This window comes from Dipodomys ordii, unplaced genomic scaffold, assembly GCF_000151885.1.
Source record: "Dipodomys ordii isolate 6190 unplaced genomic scaffold, Dord_2.0 Scaffold65, whole genome shotgun sequence".
Classification (NCBI taxonomy): domain Eukaryota; kingdom Metazoa; phylum Chordata; class Mammalia; order Rodentia; family Heteromyidae; genus Dipodomys; species Dipodomys ordii.
The window spans coordinates 7,341,355-7,368,024 of NW_012267281.1; the positions used below are offsets into that span (position 1 = coordinate 7,341,355).

General features: G+C 38.1%; 1 protein-coding gene across 1 annotated transcript in view; it reads right to left on the bottom strand.

Moving 5' to 3' along the window:
* Positions 1-3,714: 3,714 nt before the first annotated feature.
* The window catches only part of Rap2a (RAP2A, member of RAS oncogene family), a 33,593-nt gene continuing 10,637 nt past the window's right edge, over positions 3,715-26,670 (bottom strand). The window contains exon 2 of the mRNA XM_013023009.1: positions 3,715-7,371. Within this exon, the coding sequence (XP_012878463.1) occupies positions 7,134-7,371 (238 nt within the window). The 3' untranslated portion in view covers positions 3,715-7,133. The remainder of the gene's footprint in view (positions 7,372-26,670) is intronic.

Genomic DNA, 26,670 nt, shown 5'->3' on the forward strand with positions numbered 1-26,670 from the left:
GCACCTGGAGACTCCTGTCTGTTTCTAAAGAATTTCTAGCACCTTTCTATGTGACACTGTGGACCATTGCTTAGGACAACTTGTCAAGACTACTCTTCAGCCCTCCCTCCCCTGGCTGCTTTTTTTATTCTTTTTTGGGGTGGTGGTGGTGGTGCTAGTGCTAGTGCTCCACCACTTGAGCCACACAGCTCCACTTCCAGCTTTTTGGGTAGTCAACGGAGATGAGTCTCATGGGCTGCCTCTGAACCTAGATCCTCAGATCTCAACCTCTAAGGATTACAGAGGTGAGTGCTACCAGTGCTCAGCTGGTCTACTATTTTTGAAAAAAATAAAAAGGTAAGCAAAATTTAGTTTGGAAGAAAACTTCATGACAGAGTACTTAAATCAGTCAGAACTGTACCTTTCTTCTTCCTCTGGTTATGGCCAGTAGCTGATGAATTCGTGATGATGCTCTGGCCTCTACTGGCTTTGCTGTCCTCTACTGTTCCTGTTGGGTTAACTGCAGCAGAAAACTTGCCAGATGGCAACAGTAGGTGTGTGCTACAGAATTTTAAAAAATTCAGGCATTTAACAAAGTCTTGTACAAAATAGACGCTTTATTTGGAACAAATGGTTTCAAACCTGAAAGAATGAATGAAGAAGAAACGGCCAGGCTAAAGCTTTTACAAATGCGCTCTGGCAAGGATGGCTCTGGGGAAGGGATTGAACTGTGGGAAAGTCAGCACTCATATTGGAGAAGACCCGTTATGAAAACTCACATTTTCCTTTAGCGTTGCATTTTCCAAGGGCTATGTTTTACGCTTTTACAATTCCTGAGAACAGATGTGATTTAAAGCTGAATCCCCAGTGAGGTTCTCTGTGGAGCTGGCCTAAAGGATTCCAGACACCTGCATTTCATCCCTTGTGCCAACTATTCTTCTTTTACTTTCAAGAAAGGAGGCTGAAAAAGAACCAGTGGCAAGAAAAGGGGAAGGAATTCAACAGCTGAGTACCACCCATTCCCTCTGTAAAGGACTGGCTACGTCATTTGAGGAGCCTGGAATATTCATTCAGGGTCACTTGCTCAGAATTATTGAGAATTGCAAGAATGTGAGAATTACAAGAATGCAGCAAGGGTAAGCTGAGCATTGTTCCCTTCTAAGTGCGCAGGTTACATACCCTAAAGCTAGCTCTGCAGATGGATTCTTAGTTTCTGATGGTTTTCAACTAAGTGAAATGGAATAGGGTTGAGGTGAACAGATTTTATTAGAGCTCAATGCTTTTTAATGGATTTTTCTGTGACAATCAATTGCTCTCTCTGTGTTGTCAGATACAGTCCCTACTGAACACTTAAGATGGGTTAGTGCTACTGAATAAACTGCATTGAAAATGTTTCTTTTAGCTAACATAAACAACTAGATACATATGCTGCCATATTGGACAGAGAGCTGTTCACCAAATCATCCCAACTACAAAGAAAATAGTTGCTGGGCTGGGGATGACAATCAAATGGCAGAGGGCCTGCCTGGCACACAAGAAACCCTGGGATCAACCCGCAGAATTGCTAACAAGGAGAAACACATTATGTCTTTCGTATTAACTGGTTTGTTTTTTTTTTTTTTTTGGTCAGTTGTGGGGGCTGAACTCTGGGCCTGGGCGCTGTCCCTCAGCTCTTCTCAAGGCTATCACTCTACCACTTGAGCCACAGTGCCACTTCCGGCTTTTTTCTGCTTATGTGGTGCTGAGGTAAGCGCTCTACCACTGAGCCACTTTCCCAGTCCCATATGAACTGTTTTTAAGCAACTGATAAGTTTGTAAGTTATTCCAACAGGAAGTTACAGCACAGTTTCTAAACTTGTAGGACACGAGATTTCTTTGAGTCATAAAAACCACAAAACTTAGAGAAGATCCCTGCTTCCTAAACTTCCTAAGGATAAGAGGGTTTCTATGGCAGTGGAGAAATCATCCAAATGTAATTAAAAGCCAGTGACTGGGGTAGCTATTTTGCTCAGATCTGGTACATTTTTACCTTTAGTTATATTTTTCTAAGCCACAGATGTGCTGATATGTCAGACAATCTTTGTCCAGGACTCAGCTCAACCATTGTAAAAAGAAAGAAAAGAGAACACCATGATCCTAAAGGACCATTAGGGATTCCACAGATGGAATAACATGAGGAAGGATGTATTCTTTTAAAATGTAGAACTCCTTCAACTATGAGAGGGGTTTTCAAGACTACCACCAGGTCTTTTTCCTTGAAGCTTTCTCCTTCAGTTTGTGTGTCGGTGTGGGGCTTGGAAAACTCAGGACCTGGGCATGTCTCTGAGCTTTTTTTTTGCTCAAGGCTAGCACTCTACCACTTTGAGCCACAGCTACACTTCTGAGTTTTAGATGAAATAGTTGAAGGTTCGAGTTTCATAGACCTTCTCACCTGGGCTGGCATTGACCTGTGATCCTCAGATCTCAGGCTCCTGAGTAGTTTGAAGTACAGGCATAAGCCACCAGCCACTGGGCTCTCCTAATTTAGCCTTTTCTAGAAGCCACTGTCCTAGAAGACCAGAGACTAGCTACATTTCAGTAGCACAGCCATTCCTGCCTGTTCTTCTCTGAAGCCCTGGGCCAACAGCTTTTTCAGGAAGTTTGGTTTGGGAAGAGATTTGAACAACTGACAAGTTTGTATGTTATTCCAATAGGAAATCAGAGCATAGCTTCAAAACTCATAGGACAGAGATTTCTTTGAGCCATAACCCCCCAAATCTTGGAGAAGATCCCTGCTTCCTAAACTTCCCAAGGATAAGAGGGTTTCCTAATTAGGCCCTAAATTAGGTCAGTGGGGCTCCAAATTGGATGACACTGTACTGCTTCAACAATTTACATTTTCATTCACGGACCTCTATGAGCTATAAAGTATACAACTTGAGGAGAATCTTGAAATACTTCCCCACCTCAAAGAAATTCTCTTAATTGAAATTACAGTTTTATAGGTATGAGAGTCTGAAGCCAATCTGCCAATATTACCAAAATCTAGGCACATTTTCCTTTAACTAGCTGAGATTCGGTCTACAGTGCCTCTGTTATATTCATTTAAATTATCCTTATGTCCTCAAACAATGAAGCTTTTTCAAATGGTGGAATGTGGCCAGGGGGTTTCAACTGAGTTTGAAGGCCACATCGGCAAAGGCACCCTTCAAATTGGCTTAGGGAATGAATGGGCCCCTTATCAGAGCAGCTGACGGCTGGGCACAATTAACAGCATCTGTGGACGTTCACAAGGCCCCATATAGAACAAGGAGGCCCTGCAGCCCGGCAGAGTAGCAACTTTCAGCTTCTGGCACCTTCAATCCCACATGACCCAATACAAAGGCAGCTCCAGCAGCCTCCTGGCAGGACACTGCCACATTTCCGTGATGTTGCAGGACCACAAGGCAAACTGCTAGTTTATGTTAGTTATACTGAGTAAGTCTGCTAACTTGGGTATCAGCTATCAAAGAAGTTTTCTTTTAAGAGCAGCTCATATTTATGACTGATTTTAATCTTTCTCATGCCATTTTTGTTTTTAAATGACTTGAAAGGACCTTTCAGCCTCCCTTGTCTGTGCTGAATCCTCAGTTTAATTCAGTTTTGATATATCTGCCTGCAGAGGAGGAAATTCATGAAATGCACTTCCTGTTTCAGTATCTAAGAGATATACTTCACTCATGAAGGTGCACAAAAAACCCCCACAAATTCCAGAGCTTCATTAAATAAATTTATTTGTTAAAATAATTTAACTCCAAATACAACTGTTGAATTTGCATCAAGTTCTAACTACAATTCATGTTTTAATGGAAATGCCAAGATTTAACAACTGACATTGTTACAAAACAATAAATTGTTGTTCAAATTTGAAATGGTCAGTTGTATTAGAGCTCAACAATTAACTGTGAACTGTATCTCTGGGAAACCTAAAATCAATAATGATAAGTCTGTTTTCAAAACCTACTGTAGTCATTCTTGAAACCCTGATCAAGATTTAATAGATGCACAATGACAAGTTAAAAAAAAAAAGAAGGAAAGAAAAAGACCCCTATAGTCTTTAATGTTTGATTGGTTAAGGAGACAATTAAAGCTTAACCAGTGCTTAACACAGAGCTAAGGAGAACAGAAAACCAAACAAACAACCCAACATCAATAAACTATGCACAACACTTTCATATGCACACAGACACTGACAACATTCACCCTGGAAAACAAATACGAGACATCCTCAGGCAATATTTCCTTACATGAAAAGCAAATCAGTAGTTTCACCATGGAAAGTGATGGCAACCCAGTGAAGGAGGGCAAAGTTCAGTCTTAATTCTACAAACCAAAGGAGAAGAATCATCGGAGCACCTTTCAACAGTTTAAGGAAAGATTTTATGTAATACTTCTGACAAATGCTGGCTTCTTCCCAGTAAGCTGAACAAATTCAAAGGCATCAAGTTACCACCACTATCACAGCTTAAGAGAAAAAAGTTGTAACATTGAGAGGGAAAAAGAAAAAAAAAGATGCTGCCTTAGTATAAAAGTAAAAAAAACAAAGAGAAAAACCTTATCACAATAGCTAAAGAAAAAATGGGTCTTTGGATCAAACCATAATATTTTTAAGGCATGTTAGAAAAACTTACTTATTTAGTTGCTAGTCTGATCAGGGCATAAAATAGTGACCCAAAGTCACCAACTCTCCTTTACAGACACTTTTTTTTTTTTTTAATGTGCCAACAAGTCTAATCTTCGTGCTCTTGAGTGTTCAATGACTATCTCAGCAAACACATTCATCCGCTCGCACCGAGTTAAGATTCATGCCAGAAGGCCGAGAGTGCAGGAGGACACCCAGTATGGTATGACTTGACACAGGGTGGCTGCATTTGTGGCCATGTGGAAACACTGATTAGGCGGCTGATCGTTCCTAGTGACATCTTCAAAGGAAAAGCTCACCTTATTGTCCTACAAGTATTTCAAACCCAACCCCACATTTTAGATAACTTTCCCACCTTACGTTTTGTCAGACCTTTCTCGTGTGATCTCACCTATTCAAGTCTGCATAGCATGGCATGAGAGAAAACTGTGGAATCTGTACAAGGTCATAACTTGATATTAATTGTGAAATCTTACAAAACTGGACTCGTTTTGAGAAGTCAGAGGCTTCAAAACTCAAATCACTCAAAAACGTCTACTTTAGTAGGTGAGTCGTACTTTTTGCATGGTTGATTTGTTTGAGTCAAATCAACATTTACATAGTGAAGTCTGTTTCAATACAATTGCTTAAAACTGTCCTATGAATTGCTTTTAATTGAAGATTATTAAAAAAACACAGTGTTGAAGATTGTAAATATAATTCAATGATTCTAACAATTATGACCTGGTTTGTACCCACATTATTTCTTCAGTTTTCTCATCTCTGAAAAAATATAACTGACCTTTTTCCTTATCCTTTAAGCTTAATGTCAATTACTAAACAGCTGGAGGTGGGGTTGTCCATGATGGCCATGATGTCTAGAAGATGATTTAAAAGAAAAAAAATGCTTTTGATACAGTATAGACTCTCAGGATAGGCGATTATCTCTGACTTGTGCCAAATTCTTAGAAACAGTAAACACACATGCACACACGAACACACACTCTTCCCTCAGTTACACACGTTAAGACCAGAGGTTACTTGCACAAGACCGTGGAACGAGGAAAGTGTGAGGGGTACGTATATCGCAGGCTCAGTGATATTGCAGTTATGAAGGCCAAATTTATCTCCAGAGGGCGGGCTCAAGACAATCTCTTCAGTGTTTATAACTGAAGTGAGGTGAAAACCCTTCTACCCTTGATTGTAAAACTTCTGAATAGGTTCTTCCTGTGCCATTACTCATGCAAATGATAAATACTTCACGGCTAGGCTATGAAAACCAAAAATGTCAGAGCTTGAGCACCTTTTCAAAACAAAATATTCACGCCAGCCTTATTTGCCACTTCAGTAATCAGGGCAAAATTGTTGTAAGAAAACCTTTATATAATTCTTCAGGAAAATGAAAGATAAAAAGGCTTTTTTTTTGTCCCTTACCTTCCACTCTGTAATTTACGTTCTACTTTTAAACTCAAATTATCTCACATGGTTATTCAACTTCTTCTTTTTTTTTTTTTTAATGCCTTGCAAATAAAGCTCTGCTACAGCAAACTGGATTTCCAAAGCAGAGTAGCCAAGGCTCACATCACAACCATAGCCCTTAAAGGCAGAGGAGGAATTTACAGCTTTCATGAACATAAAATGCCAGACACCTGTCCTGTCAGGTTTCTGCAAACGGGAACAGCATGGCTTTGTTTTCCTTACATGATGGTACTAGGTCATCTCCTAGATCGCCCGTGCTGGGGAGGCTAGGTAAACTCTCCATCTCAGTTGCTTCCTTCTTGTTAATAAAGACCATCTCTGCTTGGCTAAGAGAGGTGGGTTTGTGCCTTTAATTCTGATCAAACCCCTGTGAGAACTTTCGTTCTCTGTGGCAAAGCAGGTGACTTAACAAATTCTAAAGCCTGACTCTATCTGCACACAACCTTGTTCTGACTTTGACACTATCAAGAACTGATGCATGAGTTAGTTTCATGTCACAAATTAGAATCACATCTACAGTTCATGAATTCTGAAAAACAGAAATGTGGCAGCTGAGTGAAGGCTCTCCCCGCAGTTCTGTTGGCAGGCCAGCTGGTGTCCGACTTGACGGAATACACTGGTTAGAAGTTCCAGAAATTCAGTACTCTTGTAGGAAAATATTTCTCCTTTTACTTATTTTTTTTTTTAAAGACGACAAAATATTTTAATTGTAAGTGGTCATAGGAACTCTTCTGGTTACTCTCTCATGATTATTTTCAAATTATACAATAGTTGCTTTGTCAACTCAGTGGCCAGGCCACCATCGCTTTCTAATGAGATCACCCTGTAGATCGATGGCTGGGGCCTTCAAGTTGCAGACGCATGAAGGAGACAGGACAATGGTGAAGACCGTAGTCACTGAGCCCCACTGTGCTCAAAGACATGGTTTCTGAGTAAGGGCTGCAGGGCACTGTGGATTCATACCACGCATCCTGCCAACTGCAAGAGACTAGGCGATGCCAGGCACATCCCAGCCCAGGTCAGCCACATTCAGGTGCTACTGTATGTTACAGGCTGAACAGCACGGATCATCTTTGTCGGGCTGAGCAGCATAGTTCATCTGCCTCACAATTTCTGCAAACAGTTCGTCCACCATTGTTTTACTCTTAGCAGAAGTCTCCATGAAAGGACAGCCCCATTCTTCGGCCAGTGCTCGGCCTTCGTTGGAGGACACTTCTCTCTCGCTCTCCAGGTCCACTTTGTTCCCAACCAAGATAACCGGCACTTTCTCATACCTACAAGAGAATACACAACACACACACAGATCGTGGCAGTTAGCATAAAGTTTGACAGGGCAAATAGGTTTTCTCTCTTCACCATATCCTTCTATAAGTGGCCTCTTCAGTTGTGGGAGAAATTATCTGCACCTGTTGGCCTGACACCTACCAGAGCCATTCTGAAGCTGTTCTCAGAATGGATCATTATTTATTTTTTAAAATAAAGACTTTTTTCTTAAATGGTGTGTGTTTTTTAAAAAAAACTAATCAATCATGCATCCTTTAAAAATCAATTAACCTTTTCAGATATACTTGGAAAGTTATTTTCTGAATCTCAGACTAACTCCTATTAGGTTAAAATTTTCTGCTTTAAAAACTGCCTATTTGCTGGGCACCATTGACTCATTCCTATAATCCTAGCTACTCAGAAGGCTGTGATCTGAGGATCTTAGGGGCAGGAAAGTCTGTGAAACTCTCATCTCCAGTTAACAACTAGGAAACTGGAAGTGGAGCTGTGGCTCAAAGTGGTAGAGCACTAGCCCTGAGTGAAAAAGCTGAAGGACAGTACCTAAGCCCTGAGTTCAAGCCCCACAACTGACAAAAAGAAAACAAAAAAATCCCCCAAACCTGCTTATTTGAAATTTCAGTTGATTATGAAATGATTCTTTCCACTGAGTAAACATCATTTGTCAGTACTTGTAAGTATAAAAAACCAATCATGTTTTAAGAAAAAAAACAAGAGATAAGAATTAGTTTCTAAATGAGAAAAATAAGTTCCTAAATAAGAAAAAGAAAACTAGCAGAAATTACTGGAACAATAATGATCAAATACGACTTCACCCTTCTCTTTTAACCAAACTTTATAGAGTTGCTAGTTGCAAGAGAAACAAGTATGGTCCTTAAAAGACTAGGATTAGACATCTTTTCCTTCTTAACTAGAATATGTGTTTCTGGGTAAACATGTTTTCAAAAAGCTGACTGTTTAAGGTAGTGAGTCTACCAACAAAGAACAAGGAAGGCCCTAGCTCACTATGGTACTTACAGATGATTTTCTCTACAATGGCCGCTTCATGCACCATAGGACACAACAGATGCCTTGTGTGGATGTACCTAGTTCTGGACTGCATATCTGTATGTACCTTGCTGGTTATAAGAAATGTAAAGAGTAAAACTCTACGTAAATGAGAGCAAATGTGACTGGACACAATTAACCTGTCAGAAGAGAAAACTATATAGACAAGAGAGAAAACTATATAGACAAGACTTCACTGAGGCAAGATTCTTTTTTTTTTTTTTGGGTCTGGTCATGAGGCCTGAACTCTGGGCCTGGGTGCTGTCCCTCAGCTCTTCAGCTGCTCTACCACTTGAGCCACAGCACCACTTCCGGCTTTTTTTTCTTTTGCTTATGTGGTGCTGAGGAATCGAACCCAGGGCCTCATGCATGCGAGGCAAACGCTCTACCACTGAGCCACCTTCCCAGCCCCTGAGGCAAGATTCTTATAGTTTCATATTTTTAAAAAACATTCAGGACCAAAGAACAGAGAAGTAAGTAGCTGTTTGTTTGTGGTAACACTTGCACCATTTCACCGTTTTGTCAAGATGATTCTCTAATTTGGAAACCAACCATTCCCATTGAGTCTCACTTTTTTTCTTTTAACAATAGATCACACGAAGCCTGGTCTCAATTTGAAGGCACACTCCAGGAAGTATGCTATTGAGCAAAACATTTAACAACTTAAATATGAGTGAAAGGAACATCAAGGGTGAACCTAGAATTTTGTATCATCATAATACAGGATATGGATGGACAACTCCAACTTGTATCAAAGGACTCTGTATCTGTATGAACCTGTAATACACTGTACCAAGCCATGAAAACATGCTGACAGCTCTGAGTGCACATGCACGCGTGCACGCATGTGCATGTGCACACACACACACACACACACATATACACGGAGTTTGGTATTCACACATACAAACTATTATGTGTAACACCAAGTACCAGCTAACTGCACCAGAGTCCTCTGAGTCAGTGGTACAGAGGAGGTTGGCTGGGATCTGACACTGACAATTTCTAATCTCCTTACCCGAGAAGATACAACTGCATTTCCTTAGACTAAAAAATATCACCAAGTACCTTAACATGTCATCAGTGAGGTAACTCAAAAACAATACAATTAAGTAAAGAATACTGGGTAGAACTTAAAACCTAATTTAAATCTGCTAACAATACTTAATAAGAAAAGTGATTAAGATACCACTTTCTATTATCAGGTGAAAGGTAAGTTTTAAGGAATATTTTAAATAGAGTACTATATCATGTCTTATACTTAAAGAGGAAATATTTTTCTTACTTTTACTTGAAAAGTACAGGAAATATTAGAATACATGGATTTTCTAAAACTTGCATAATAGTGTTATTAAAGTTGGATGACACACTTCAAATCAATAATTTTATCCATTTTACTAACTCAATTCTAAAAAGAGTAACCAGACACTGTAACCATAGATCCAAATAGAGTAGCATTTAATAACTGTTAGTAATATTTTATAATATACATTAAAATCACTATCAGAAGATCTATGATCAGTAATATTTTCTACTCAAGATGCTAGAGATTATTAATATCCTCAGATTAAAAAAAAACTGAGGGCTGGGAAGGTGGCTCAGTGGTAGAGTGCATGCCTTGCATGCCAGAGGCCCTGGGTTCAATTCCTCAGCACCACAAAAGCAAAAAGAAAAAAGCCGGAAGTAGTGCTGTGGCTCAAATGGTAGAGCACTAGCCTTGAGCTGAAGAGCTGAGGGACAGTGCCCAGGCCCAGAGTTCAGGCCTCATGACTGGACCCCCCCCCAAAAAAACCAAAACAAAACAAAAAAACTGAGTAACATGCTGGGAAGGTGGCTCAATGGTAGTGCTTGCCTGACATGCATGAGGCCCTGGATTTGATTCCTCAGCACCACATAAGTAGAAAAAAAGCCAGAAGTGGCGCTGCTGCTCAAGTGGTATGGCACTAGCCTTGAGGTGAAGAGCTGAGGACAGTGCCCAGGCCCAGAGTTCAGGCCCACGACTGACAAAACAAAACAAAACACAAAAACAAACAAAAAAACTGAGTAAGATCTTGAGATAAAATTATGTGCACTGTAGAATACCAGATGGTGACCAATTTTGTCTTTCTGTTAGCATTAAAATTTAGGACAGCCAGGTGCTGGTAGGTAGCTCAGGCCTGTAAATCCCAGCTACTCAAAAGGCTGAGATCTGAGAATCACAGTTCAAAAAGCCAGCTTGGGCAGGAAAGTCCTTGAGACTTTTGTCTTGAGCTAACTACCAAAAAGCTAGAAGAGGAACTGTGGCTGAAGTGGTAGAGTGCTAGGTCTTGAGCAACAAGGCTCAGGGACAGGGCCTAGGTCCTGAGTTCAAGCCCTAAGACTGGCACAAATTGAGATAGTAGAAAATATTTTAAAGTACAATTTGGAGTCTCCCCTTTCAGTTCTGCCAATGACAGTCTGCATGACTGAACAAATAATTTCCTTTATGTATGTGTATGATTTTTTTTGTCAGTAAAAAAAGTGGGAATATCTATTTCCATATAGCACACAAGGTCATTATTAAGGTCAACTGAGATAATAAGAAAAATGTCAAGACTAGATAAAAACAGAGTGCTTGTTTGTCCCTGTCATGCCCCCTCCCCCATGTAAGATGACAGAAATGATAAAGGAAAGGTAGAGATTTCTTGAGAAGTTGTGAAGTCTGAGAACCAAGGGGGGTGTGCTACAGAACCCTGGGCTGGAGACACACAGTCAAAAACAATACCAAAGAACCAACATGGATCAATATGGTACAGACCAGAACTCTTCCAGAACTCTACATACTTCTGTGAATTTAGATACATTTACTCTTGTGGAGCTTTCTTGAAATGAGCTGGACTAGGTAATTTCTTAGGTGTTCTTAAAGTAAAAAATTACAATAGCCATGGTGGGCCACACCCACGAGCAGCACCTATTATTTACCACTCTTCTGAGAACAACATTTAACAGTCTGACCTGTAGAAGAGAGAGGAATTGCATGGGAGCAAAGCCAAAATGCAGGGGAAAGCCTTGTGAAGAGCTCACAGGGCTCACACAGTGAGGAGCAGAGATTTTCAATTCTATCAGTAAAGCAGCTACCATTAGCATGCTGATTCTCAGGCAGAGGAAAGATGCACTCAAGACCCAAGCAGCTCCACTCAGTATTTGACAATATTGCTTAGAGGTGAATATGTGGGAAAAAAAAAGATTTTTACAGGCTGCATGGGAAAACCCTTCAACGTGGTATAGTTTTTTTACTGATCACTATCAGTAAACAAAGAGCCATTGCTTAATTAACACATTTATTTGCTGAGAGCTAAGATACTATTGTTTCTATAAATGAAGACCTATTGTTACTATATAAATTGTTACTATATATATATATAAATTGTTACTATATATTGTTTACTATAAATAAAGACCTCTAAGATCTCTCTCTGCCTTTCATAGTGATGACAGTCCAGGAGAGGACACTAATGGTATACTGTAGAGGATAGTAAAGAGGACACTAATAGTAACACCAATGATTAAGTAAATTACAGGTTTATTAGAGACAACAAACAAACAAACCCAAACACACCAAAAAACAAAAACCAAACCAACCCAAGACATGGCTCAGGGAGCAGGCTAGAAGCCCAGGCGCCATTTTCAGTAAGATCACCACAGCCCCTGTTGAGAAGGTGGTATGTGAGCTAAGAAGTGAAGGCTGTAGAGTTTTCCATGCAGGTACCAGGGAGAGCACTCCTTGTGGGCCAAGGATCAGTCAGTGCGAGGGCCAGAGGAAGGCACGGCTGGTGGGCTCAGTAATAGCAAATGGGCCTATGCACCTGTAAGACCTCCCTCATCTCCTGCAAGATCCAGACATTCAGGAAACACATTCACTGGAGGTGAAATACAATGGAGAAACTGGGTGCCAAAAGTGGCCTCACCAGACCAAGGTGACATTCATGGCAGGACTGCAACAGGCACTTCGGCAATAGCAACAGAAGGTGTTTTCATGTTCTACATTTGGGGGTTGACTTCATTCTCTTCCCTTTTCTGAACACATTGTTTGGGTAAGAAATGGAAAACGCAAAATTCCAAGATGAATTTGTATTAGTGTTAATCCGGTCAGAGGCAGGGCATCACACTGCTGACACGTCAAGCATCAATCAGATCAGTATCAGCTGTTGCTCTTCATATTCCTTTAGGAGTATGACCAGCAGCAGACAGTGACTGGTGCGGCTCAAATTAATTTGTTTACAGTCTGTGGACAAACACTTGTTTTATTGACACGAATTTCCATACTGTTTATTGTATCCACGAGCACGATTACATAATGTATGAATAAATAAAACCAGCTCTTTTAAGCAGCTGTGCTTAATGGATTGAATGAAACACTGCTTAGCTGAAGAATGTTGATGGGCTTCTAGTGAGGCAGCTTAGCAAATATCAGCTCAAGAATTGGATGCTTTGTTTTCTCCTCTCTTGTAATTGTCCTAGTATCTGTTGATAGGTGTGTGTTTATATACATTTTATTCTTGGTCAATCATTAAGATAATACGGATATCTGGGCCCTACTCCAGAGCTATTGATTCTGACTCTGTGGGATTGAGGGAATATTAAAAATACTTATCTATACCTCTACAAGTCTTGAAGATGGATTCCTAGAGCTTCAGACAGTTTAGGAAGCCCTGGGCTCACCTATGACTTTGTGATCGCATATAACACTAAAGAAATCCACAGTCGATGGCTCCTTCCCCTCATTTATTCATCAATGACAAGGCATCAGATGTCACTATTGACAAAACCATTAACTTTCTGTTGAGGGTGCTGTAGCATGTTAAAGAAGGCCATATTTCATAGGAATTTTATCATGCTGTTATATTCTTAGTCATAAGCAGGTTGAAATAGAATTCTCTTTGAAATCAGAAAAGAATCAAAAAGAGCCTTTTTAAACCCCCTTGTTTAACTTTCCACAGTGTTAAAATCTCCTCTACTAAGAGAGTCTTGAAGCAAAATGTTGAAACACCTGATGCTTCAAAATCACTTTCAAGTCAACCTCACCAGATAGCTTTGTAGTTTATGTCTGAACACCTTTGGTAATGCAGAACTTATATCCAAAGACAGCCTGCTTTGTCCTTTCTGTCAGCTCTGTTAAATGTTAGTGTTAAGTGTTTGTCTTTGTCCCCATATAAGGTACAGTGATTAGTGACATTTTGCTCTCCTCTCACAGGTCAATTGGTTCTTTTTCCCAAAAATGAAACAGATTTTCTTCTCAGCTACTAGCTCAAATTAAACAATATATCTTAGATAAGGAGAACAGAATACATTCTTAATTTTATCTCTGTGAGAATGATCACAGACTGTCTTTCATATCTAAATAAATAAGAGGCATGTAATAAAGGTTTTGAGAACTGAACCATAATTTAAACCACTCTCAGACTTACGGTGTGTATAAGATACACAGGAAGTCTATGAAAATTAACCTCACATGGGAACCATCCCCTAGACAAGGAGAGCTATATAAAGTTTACAGTTAGAACCTAAGTGGGTTGATTTTTTGCTGCAAGGAAATAAAAATTGCAATATAATGCCAAAAGGTTTCATACAATCTAAAATTACCAAACAGGCAAAGAATCAGGAAAATGTGACTAATCCTCAAAGTTCAAGATAATCAATAGCTGTGGGTATAACTCAGATATGACCCGATCTAAAAAGCTACTACATATGAGCATTCCTAACCCCAAATCCTCTAAAATCTGAAACTTTCTGGACAACATTATGCTACTCTGAATTTCAGTTTAAGAATACTCAACTAGTTTAAAAAGTAGAAGTACCTAAGTATTTTAAAATTTAAAAATGATCTTGGAAATCCAAAGACAAATGAAGAGAGTAGAAAGAAGAAATCAGAAAGAACAAGAAACAAAGAAATCAAAACTGAAAAATAATGTAGAAAATGAATGAAATTAAAACTAGTTATTTACTGAAACTCACTCTATTTGAGTAAAGTTAGCCAAACTCAAGGAGCCAACATCTCATTCATGTTCTTCCCAAGCTGGGTTCGAATAGGGGTCTTCAGATCTCAGCTTCCTGAGTAGCTGTGATTACAGAGGTGAAGCCACCAGCTCCCAGCTTGAGGTCTAATGATAATAATGAAAATGGGACATGAACATAAAAGAGGGACAATATGGGGGACAGGGAAATGAGGATTAGGGTTACATGTTTCTGTAAGGTTGGAAGTATATTACATCTATATGTACAAAGACACCATACTGAATCCCACCAAATACTGAATGATTTCAGAGAAGAGTTAGGGGAGTATAACAGAGGGGATAAACTTGTTCAAAGTATGCATCTATGAAATTTTCATGATGCAACTCTCTGTTATCATTAATGATTCCTAAAACTAAAAAGATGCAATAGAAAATTGAAAAGAAGGTAAACCAAACTAACTGAGCTCCGTAAGACTGATAATCCTCTAGCCAACTGACCAAGACAAAAAGGCACAAATTTAAAATACCTGAATGGAACTGTAAAATCACTACAGATCCCACAGACATTAAAAGAATATTCTCCCGAATAAAAATATAGATCAAATGCACCAATCATTTGAAACAATGTGGTTTTATCTTCCATACTTAACTCCACTAGAGATGTTAAATAGCTGTCCATTGATGCTCAATCGTATCATACCTAATCCTCTGTTTAGCTTGTTTAGTTAAATTGCTGCTCTATATTTAATTCAATCTCATCTATAACTTTCCAAAAAAGATCTTGCATATTAAATTCTGTTGTGTTTTTCATTGTAGTTTTCTACATATAGTGGCCCCTCACAAATCAAATTTTAACTATCAGCTAGATGAGGTAGATCATGCCTATAATCCTGGCTATTCAAGATGCTGAGATCTGAGCATTGAGGTTTGAAGTCAGCCTAGGCAGAAAAATCTATGACTCTTATTTCTAATTAACTGTCAAAAACACCAGACTGGTTATTGGTAAAGCACTAGCTGTGAGCATGCAACCTGAATTCTGAGGCTGTGTTCAAGCCTCAGAACTGAGCGGAAAAATATTATCATGCAGGGCTTAGACTGAACTTTTCCCTTTAAAGTCTTCCTTTACTTTCATAAATGGTTCATTTGTCTGAATGCTGGTTTGCATTTTATAACACTAAGAATTTGGTGTTCATGAGTTTTCATTAATTTCTTGAGTATCTACTAGGCTGCACGAGGGACTGATGACATAAGACAAGGTTTTATATTCAAGCTGAAGGAAATAATAAACATGTAACACAATTAGACACTGTAGCAGTCATTACAGTTAGTATGGATAGATCAATATTACATGAAGTGAGCAAAAAAAGCTCCTCAAGAAGATACTAAACAGAGGCTTGAAAGTTAAGTCCCCACAGCCAGGCACTGGTGGCTCACCTGTAATCCCAGCTACTCAGGAGGCTGAGATCTGAGAATCATGGTTCAAAGCCAGCCCGGGCAGGAAAGTCTGAGAGACTCTTCTCCAGTAACCACTCAGAAAACCGGAAGTGGTGCTGTGGCTCAAGTGGTAGAATGCTCACCTTGTACTAAAGAACTGAGGGACAGTGCCCAGGCCCAGAGTTCAAGACCCACAACCGACAAAAAAAAAAAAAAAGTTAAGTCACCATAGGGGGAAGAACCTAGGGATGGAACCATTTTAGATAAAATGAACAGCTAAGGTAAAGGGGCAGTAGGCAAGTGATAAGCTTCACAGTTTGAAGCTAGCCCAAGCAAGAAAGCCCGTGAGACTCTTATCTCCAACTAACTACTAAGAAAGCTGGAAGTGGAGATGTGGTTCAAGTGGTAGAGGGTAGAGCACTAGCTTTGAGAAAAAAAGCACAGGTATAGTGCTCGGCCCTGAGTTCAAACCTAGGACTGACACCAAAAAAAGAAAAAAAGAAAAAGAAGAAAAAGAAACAAAAGGAGACCAGCACAGTTATGGCATAAAGAAAAGAACAAAGAAAAACAAGATGGTGAAAGATGGATGAAAGACTTAGATAATGTATCGTTTCATAAGTTAAAGCAGACTATGTATTCAAAGAAGAGGAAAAATATCCATCTAATATCTTTCTGCATGGAGACAATGTGGTATATGTGCTAAAAGATCAGAGTGGTTAATATCAAGGAAATGGATTCACATGCACAGAGTAAAGCAGTAAGACGGGCAGGCAGTGGCGCAGTGTCCTAGGCAAGTGACAGTGGTGACTTGGGCTGGAGTGACAGCTTCGACAGTGGAAAGAAATTATTTAAATACACCTCTTCCCCGCCCCCCTCTTCTGTGTCATTTGATGGGGAGGTGTTCAGAGAAAGATGTTAGTAGGTGATTTTACCACTGTGTGAACATCATAGTGTGAATTTTCACAAACCTAGATGGTATAGTCTACTACCACCTACATCCTGTGGTTATATACCCTGGTATATGTGGACTATCACTGACTGAAACATTGTTATTGGGTGTGTGACTGAGTACTTTAGAGGTGGCATAATGAAGGGCGTGGTATTATATTGCTTGAAGGAAACAGTGCAAATTGTTTTGAAAAAATAGTAATCAAAACTAACAGGTATTGTTTATTTTAGAAGTTCCAGCTTTATATCAGGACTAAAAACATTAGATTTCAATGAAACTACTACATATACCTCCTATTTAACCTGCTGTTTCTAAGGCACTTGTACTGTGTTCATGTATACACATTATAAAAAAATCACTACTTGTAAAGAAACATTTATTAATCATAGAGTTCTTAATAAGCACTAAAAATAATTTCCTCTTCGCTTACCTTTTACAGAATATTATTTTTATACAGAAGTGACTACTTTTTCTGTACTGAGTAATCTATGAAACTTTAAATCTGCACAAATGCTAATCAGGTTAACTCACTATTAATACTACTTATGGATTTCTACTTATACTTTATAATTACCTGAGGTTTTTTTTTAAAGGATATATCTTGTTTCCACATACAAACTTTTTATTAAGTAAGATTAAAAATCATTTCTAACTTCAATTTTGTCTTGGAGGTCTTCCAACATACCTATTTCTACTAAAAGAAAGATGGATGTAATGTACTGAATACTATACCCAGCAGTGAGAGAACACACATTCTTTTCATCAGTAAATTGAGGATTTTGCAAAATAGATGGCATTTTAGGTCTTAGAGAAAGTCTTAATGTACATAATAAACCAGAATAATTTATTGTATCTTATGAGATCATAATAGAATGAAGCTAGAAATCATCAGCAAAAAATACAAATAAAACACATAAAGATTGAACAATATATTTTCTTTTTTTTAAAATTTTATTTTATTTTATTTGTGAACATACTGTACAGAGGGGTTACAATTGCATGGGCAGGATAATGCGTACATTTCTTACCAAGCATTGCAGCCTCCTCCTTTGTCGAACAATATATTTTCAAATGAACAGTGTATCACTGAAAAAATTAAGAGGACTTGAGGAGTAATTTAAAAATTCCCATGATAAAAAAAATCTTATCATCAAATGAAAATGGAAACACAAACTACCCAAACTTATGAGATACAGTGAAAGCAATTTTCATAGGGAAGTTTACTGCTATGAGTGGCTACTTTAAGAAACAGACTCAAATAAATAGCCTCATAATGCATCTCAAGGTCTTACAAAAGCAAGAAAAAAATTAACCACCAAATAATAAATGAAAAGAATAATAAAGATCAGAGATGAAATTAAAGTTGTTTCTTTTGAAAGATAAAGAAAATTTACAAACCCTTAGCCAAAATAACCAAAAGAAAGAGAGAAGACTCAAAATTAGAGGCAAAAAGGGAAATATTGTAATACATGCCACTGAAATACCTAAGGAATATTAAGATATATTTTTAAAATAATACACAAGCAAATTGGTTCTAGACATGTTTGATCTTTCAAAATTAAACCAAGAGAGCTGGGCGCTGGTGGCTCATGCTAGCTAACTCAAGAGGCTGAGATCTAAGGATCAAGGTTTGAAGCCAGCCCAGGTAGGAAAAGGCTGAGAGACTCATTTCCAATTAATCACAAAAAAAGCTGAAAATGGATCTGTGGCTTTAGTGGTAGAGCACTAGCTTTGAGCACTAAAGCTCAGGGGCAGCACCCCAGTTCCTCATTCAAGCTGCAGGACCAGTGCTCATCACATAGTTTAAGAGGATATGAAAAAAAAAATCTAACTAGATCAATAACAAGCAATGAAATGAAACTATTATAGAATCTCCTAGTGAAGAAAAGCACATCAGATGGATTTACAACTGACTCCACCTATCTATCTAGAGTTAGTTCTACAACTAACACTAGTTGTAACTGCAACCTAGAGTCTGACTCAAGTAGTAGAGCACCTGCCTGGTATGTTACAAGACCCTACATGCAATCCTTAATACTGAAAAAAAAAATCAAAATCAATGTTCCCTCAACTCTTCTATAAAGCAGAAAGGAAAGGAAGCCTTACATACTCATTCTATAAAGTCACTATTATTCTGATAAGGACACAACAAAAGTAATTACAGACCAATAAACTTCATGAACATAGATCTAAAAATCCACAATAAAATAGTTGGAAGCCAAATTCAACAGCACATTGAAGGGATCATACATCATAATCAAGTTGTTTTTATTATAAAAAACGATGACTCACCATATGAAAAGCAATAAACATAGAGCCCATAAACAGAACCAAGGAAAAAAATAACATGGTTATCTCAATAGATGAATTAAAAGCCTTTTGGCAAACTCAATGTCTTCATGATAAAAACCCGGAATAAGACTAAGTATAGAATGATCATACCTGAAAGACTAAAAATACTTGAAAGTCTATAAATGAAAAACTCATAACCAGTATCATATGAATAGGGAAAAACTAACAACATTTCCTTTAAAATCAGAGGAAATAGCCACAGCAATGAGGAAAGAGAAAGACATGAAAGAATGCAAATAGCAAAGAAGGAAATCAAATTACACCTATTTGCAGATGACACAACTCAATACTTAGAAAATCCAAAAGCCTCTCAGAAATGAGGTAACATTTCAGCAAAGTAGGAGGATTCAAAATTAGCATACAGAAATCAATAACACTCCCTATATATACAACCAATGAAATTAGCTGAGAAAGAAGTCAGGAAAATACTCACATTCAAAATAGCCTTAATAAGTGAATAAATAAAATAAATGCTTAAAAGGATAAATGTAACTAAAGAAGTGAAATTGATAAAACAATGAATAAAAAACTGAAGAAGAGATTGGAAGATGGAAAGACCCCCTATGTTGATGAATAGGAAGGATTAATATTGTTAAAATGTCCATTTTACTAAAAGTGATCTAAAGACACAATGCAATCTTCATCGAATTACAATGACATTCTTCACAGAACTAAGGGAAAATAAAAAAAAAAACACCAACAATAGCCAAGTTCAATGACGGCACAAGACTTCAAATGGCTAATATAATCCTGAATACAGAGAGCAATGCTCAAGATATCAAGGTACATGATTGAAAATATCCCAGAACCCTAGCAACAAAAAGAGCATGCTATCAGATATGGAATAGAGAACCTAGAAATAAGCCCACATGGCTACAGCAAACTGATTACTGACAAAGGTGTTAAAAGCATACCCTCAAAAAAAGGGAGCCTTTTCAATAAATTGTGCAGGACAGACTTAATATCTGCATATGGACTACTGAAACTAGACCTCTCGCTCTATGCAAAAATCACTCAAAATGGATCGAAGACAGTAATGTAAGACCTAAAACCTTGCAACTAGTAGAGGAAAACGGGAATCATTATAATAGCAGTACTGGCAATGCTTTCTTTAAAAAGACTCCGATATCCCAGGAAAAAAAAGCAAGATGTGACTTATGGAATCACCTAAAATTAAAAGAGACAATGGAAGTAAAAGACAACTCACAGACTGGAAGAAAAGTTTTGCCAGCCAAACATCTGACAGAAGACTAATATCTAGAATACAATTAAAAACACCAATTTGGAAAATTAACAACAAAAACAGGGTGTAGCGAACATAGATGCCATTCCAGTCACTCAGGCAGTGGAGACAGGACTGCTGGGGGTCAGCATAGGCAAAAATTAGCAAGACTCTATTCTTTGTCTTTCTAGGCTTTCTAAAGAAAAATAATAGCCAGGTATAGTGGCACATGTCTGTAACTCGATTAATTGAAAAGCTGAGGCAGTAGTAACAAGAGTGAAGGACAACCTGCTTTAATAGGGAGGTCCTGCCTCAAACTTTTTTTTTTTTGTTAAAGAAAAACTGTTCAACTTCTCTTCTTGCAGTACTAGGAGTAGACTTAGAGTCTCACATGTCAACAGCACACTGCTCTTCTAGAGCTACATCTGTAGCATGTGTATGTTTCACAATGGGGCTCTTTCATTCTTTTATTTTCTTCAAGCCAAGCATTTCCATTTAAAAAATAAAGATGAGATGCCCCTGTTGTCTGGGAAAGCAGGGGGAAGAGGAAAGGATTTAAAGCTGTCACTGCCCTTGCTTTAGCTAGGTTCGTGGTATATCACCTGATGAAATGGCAGTTATTTTAGAGATGCAAGGATGTGTTAATATTAAAAAGCTAAATAATGTAACCACTACACTAACAGGCTAAAGAAGAAAACTCATTCGGAGACATCCCCAGACCTATAAACTTGTTTTATAAGCAAGCCTGTGGTTACAAGGTCAACCTATATACAGAACGCCAGTGTATTAGAATTAGAAGACAATGAGAAAACGCATTTAAGACAATTTACAGTAGCAAAAATATTCAGTACCTGGAAAAATCTTAATGATATAAAACACTTTTACAATGAATATAACAAAATAGTGCTTAAAGACTTAAAAACAGGGGTGGGAAGGTGGCTCAGTGGTAGAGTGCTTGCTTTGAATGCTTGAAGCCTTCAGTTCTATTTCTCAGCACCATATAAGCAGAAAAAGCTGGAAGTGGTGCTGTGGTTTAAGTGGTAGAGCGCTGGCCTTGTGCTGAAGAGCTCAGGGACAGTGCCCAGCCCCAGGGTACAACACCCACAACTGACCAAAAGAAAAAGAAAGAAAGAAAGAAAAAAAAAAAAGATCCCGGGCCGCTATCCCATACAAATTAGGTAGAGGATAAATCATGAAATAGAAGTTATATGAAGTATACCAGTCCAAACTTTGAGGTAGACAAATACCTATTAAAGAGGACACAAAGAACTAACTGTAAAAGATTAAACTTAACTTCATGAAAACAAGAATTAAATCTCATTAAAATAACCTATTAAAGCAAGAGAAATGGTAAGTCAAAAACCAGGAAAACAGGGTTAGTGATACATAATATGATAAAGGATGGATATCCAAATTATAAGGCATTTCTACAAATCCTTTTTAAAAAAGGATTTTTAAAATGGACAAAAGACTTTGAAGGTATTTCTCAATACCTTCAAATAGCCATTAAGCTTATAAAAATGTGCTTAACCTTATACATCAGAGAAATAAAATCTAAAATCACCATGAGATACTTAGAATCTGATCAGATTAGCTAAAATTAAAAGACTGACATTATTGTCAGGAGGTAGGGCAACCAGTAAACTGGTTGTAACTACTTTTGAGAGCCATTTGGAAGTATTTACTAATGCTGGACAACACATGTATTTATGTAGCAAGAATTTGTGTTTATTTCTAGGCATATAGCAAGAGAAAGTGTATATCCATTCACCAAAGGATATGTGCTAAATCAACTGGAAGGTTGGTACAACAATAGCTTACCTGGCAGGCTCCCATCTGGAACTATCATGCTCATCAACCAAATAGATGATGAGACGACAAGATATTCAGAGGTACATATTGTACCTCAATTAATTAGAACTACCTCTATACCCAGCATGGATGAATAGCCCAGAGATAATACTGAAAGACAGAAACCACAATTTTAATAGGAAAAAGAAAAACCCGAATGTATGGCAATCTTCATAATTAAAGTGACAGGAAATGAACCTTGAGGGAGTTCACTGTGCTGTTTAAAATGTCGATCCTACATCTTCATCTGGATGTACAGCCTGATATATACAGAGGGTATGCATACACAGGGCATGCTTCTAGCTGGTATCTAAAGGTACCTCAGTTAAAAAAAAATAAGTTGAAACAGAAAAATCAGGAACTGAACAATTTCCTCATTAAAAGAGAAATAGAAGAATAACCTCCCAAACAAATTGTGGATACTTAAATATAGTGTAAGTGCACAATTCAGGGTTCATCAGTCAATTTATTACTTAGCTGAATACTGCTAATCAATTTTCAATTTCTGTCCAAGTTTTGGGCTGTTTAATTTATATCCAAAATTGGCGAAAGACTTAAAGCATAGGAATACTAACAGTAATGTACAGCGTGTGACTGAAACAAAAATGATGATTATGAACATTTTCTTCATTATCAGATCTATAAGAGGCCAAAGTATCTCAATATGTGTTAAAAAGAGGAAATACAACGATAATTACATTTGTCACCGTAAGTGAAGATTAATTATCTATGACAGAAATATGCTAGTGATAGGCAAAAGTAGAAGCCTAAAACCTTGTCATGTAGAAAGCAAATGCAAAAACGTCTAAATAAAGCAGCTGTCTTCTTGCACACATGCAAAAAGAATGCACATCTATCAAACTGAAGGAAAGCATTCAGACATAAAACATGCATTCTGTCTTTAAAAGTCTTAAATGGTGCATTAAAAGACAGGCCCAACTGTTGCTCTTACAAAGATAAAAACTGATTCATTCAGGAATAGATGCAGACTCTGAATTGTTACCAAAATTTATAGTTGGATTATTCTTTTTAGATCTTTGGCAAAAATGTTCATGGATGAAAATCACAATTATCTGGAACACAGTTCAAGTTTATTACAATTCCTTAAAAAAAAAAAAAAAAGAGCTGACCTTGAATGAAGACTTAAAAGACATTACAGGACTAAGACTTCCAGAAGCTTTTAACTTATGAATAGAGGGGTTTCCACCTGGGAGAATGTTTAACTTTTTATAGAGTTTTTTCACTTGGGAACAGGCATGTGGCTCAAGCAGTGGAGTACCTGGTTAGTATATTCAAGGCCCTCAATATATTTCTTTTCAAAATCAAGCACAAATAGCCTCAAATTAAAAAAAAAATCCAGAACAACGAATTTCCACAATCCAGATTTCTAGAAAGCTAAGATTTGACACAAACAAGACAAGACTTTCTCTCCAGTAAGAAACAACTTGGAGAAGAACATATCAAATGCATGGATTACATTTGACTGGCTGGGTCTACTGGCATGAGATTGGTTGGCACTACTAAAAGGGTCTTCAGATCTGAAGAAAGAACAAGTCACATATGGAAAAAGAAAACAACTGCACAGTGAAGAAAGTACCTACAGTTACCATCACTGGTAGGGTATGCCCTTCCCCATGGTAGCCCACTGAGAAGGACGGGTTACAGCTATTTCGACAGGATTAAAGCCAACACCAAATTAAAAGACACTTGAAGTAGATAATCATAAGAAATCACTGTGAGACAGGGAGTGGGTGGTAAGCGAAAAAAATCTCCAGTGGTCTCTCATCATAATCAGGTACAGGAGAGAAGAGGCGGTAACCACAGGTCTTGGGGAATAGTGATTACAGGGGAAGGGCAGAGCAGGAAATACTGGATGCAAGAATATCTGTCCTTTATTTTCCTACCACTACAAACCTCTCTCATTTCCAAAATAGCTCAGACCCTGGCTATTCCAATAGACTCCTAACTGGTCTAACCTGTTTCTCACCTCTCTCTATGCTATATGCTATGTCTTTATCAATTAACTTAAAATATAGTCCTTCAAGAGTCTCCTTGCTATCCCCACACCCACCCTATAAAAATAGGTACTCACCTGCATCAAAGCTTACTTCTAGGTTACTTCAAGGACAACTGTAATTTGGTTAGTGCCTAAAATCAAGATGTATACACAAGCCAGAGAAAATTGGATCTGGATTTAAAGAACCTAGAAATTAGTCTTTGTTCTATGCCATTAGTGCCACAGAACTTTTCTAAGCCTCAGACTCCTTTGTTTACTTATTTCTTTAGGAGGTACTGGGGTTTGCATTCAGGGCCTTGGGCTTGCTAAAAGGAGGGTACTTTAGCACTTGAGCCCCAACCTCAGCTCTTTCTGCCTTCAGTTATTTTCCAAATAGTCTCACACTTATGCACCAGTGTGGACTGGATCCTCCTATTTACACTTCCCCTGTAGTGGGAATTACAGGTATGTGACACCACAACCAGTTATTGATTAAGACAGAAGTCTTCCAAACTTTTTTGCCCAGGCTGGTCTGAGTCCTTATTTGTGAATGCATAATATTTAAGAAAGACTATGGTAACAAGTGTATGGAGAGGGCTGGTGTGGCAGACTTCTGCACTAAGCAATTTACATAAATTATCCATCGAAGTATTACAGGTACTGTGAAATACTACAGAAATGCTAATTATTCTCTGGTAAATTCTCCCAAGCCATCTGTTAGCAAGTCAGTTCTAGAATCTTAATTGTAGGGTATGGCTGCAAAAATGTACTAAAAGTTTATTTTATCTCTTGTCTCTGGCTTCCATTCCCTGGCCAAGTATGGTCAAATAGAACCATTTAGCCTAAAACCTATGGATGCTTGTGGAGAGATTTGAGAATGGATACAATTTCCTACTATCACACCCAGGGAGACAACTGTCTTCTCTAGACAGGAGTGTCTTTCCTTATGCTATTAACTTCTTGCTCCAAATATTACTAAGTCACTAGATTTGAACCATAGTTGCGAAGGCTTATAGTAAGACAATGTTATGTAACAGAAAAGAAAAAGTTGAAAAAACAAAAGCAGGCCTGTTAGTTACTCTGCATAGTATTAGGATTTCAGGGCTAAAAGTCTTAATGAGACACCTACCCTTTGTTTTACCAACCAACATTCCAAATGGCCCAAGTTGGTTTGGACTACTAGTTCCCAAAGTCCAAAGAAAAGAAACTTAAGTTTATGTGGGTCATTTGTGGGAAGAGAGAAACTGTATTTTGGCTAGGGAAGATAAGAATGTACTAAATATACAGTTGTGGCTTTTGAAAATTTACATGTGGAAACTTAATCCCCAAGTGAGAATTAAAGGTGATTAGGCCTTGAAGGATCTGGCCCTCAGGGAAGAGATTCTATTGTGCCCTCAGAAAACAGGCTTCAGAATCATTCTGCCTTTTCCATTGCAAGGGAAGGCAGCAAGAGGTACTATGGTGCCATTAATAAAGAACAGGCCCTTATGAGATATGAATTCCCATCTCTAGAACTGTGAGCATCAAATTACCTAGTCAAGACATATCTCAAAGTACATACATAATTGTCACTAGTTCTAGAGTCAGATTTCTAACCTTTTTTGGGGGGGGGGCGGTCATGGGGCCTGAACTCTGGGCCTAGGCACACTCCACCACTAGAGCCACAACACCACTTCCGGCTTTTTTCTTTTTGCTTATGTGGTGCTGAGGAATCGAACCCAGCGCCTCATGCGTGCAAAGCAAGGGCTCTACCACTGAGCCACCTTCCCAGCCCAGATTTCTAACCTTCTATAATGAGCTATAATGAATAAAAAGTCCCTCTGAAAAGATAGGCTAATAAAAGCAATGTTTTTGGTGGGAAGACATTTTGAAACTTAGAAATCAAATTGTTTTAAAAATTGAACTTCAGTGTAATTCAACACTGTCAAACACATATTCAGAGATAGTACATTTTAGCATATCAGAAGGATAAAGATAGTAACTTTGTTTTGCATAATGCCCAGGGCAATGCAATGCAAATGAAGTTTAAACTAGATTATTTGATGTTGGCAGTGATTTAAAAAAAAAAAAAAAGGATAAAACTTTTTTCTGGAACTGATTTATTAAAATGTCCTGTCAACACTTTACTATATATAAGTAGCCATAAAGACTGTTAGAATTATTTTTAGCCCATGTGTAGTTTTTGGTATTTGTAAAAAGGTCTACTATCATTTATCCTTTATGGGGACTGGAGGGAAAGGCAGGGCCTTCTACTCCTGTCCTCCTAGCTCAGCCTCCTGAGTATATGGATTACTGGTCTGGATCACCATGCTGGGTCACCAGAGCATTCACTAAAAACCACTGCAATTCTTTGTTCACTTACAAAACACATTGCTACCAAATCAGGTCTCTACGGATAAGTTGTAAGAGAAAGCTAAAGCTCTCAAGGTCTATGCTGCAAGTTCTAAAAACATACTGTGCTAAGTGCTG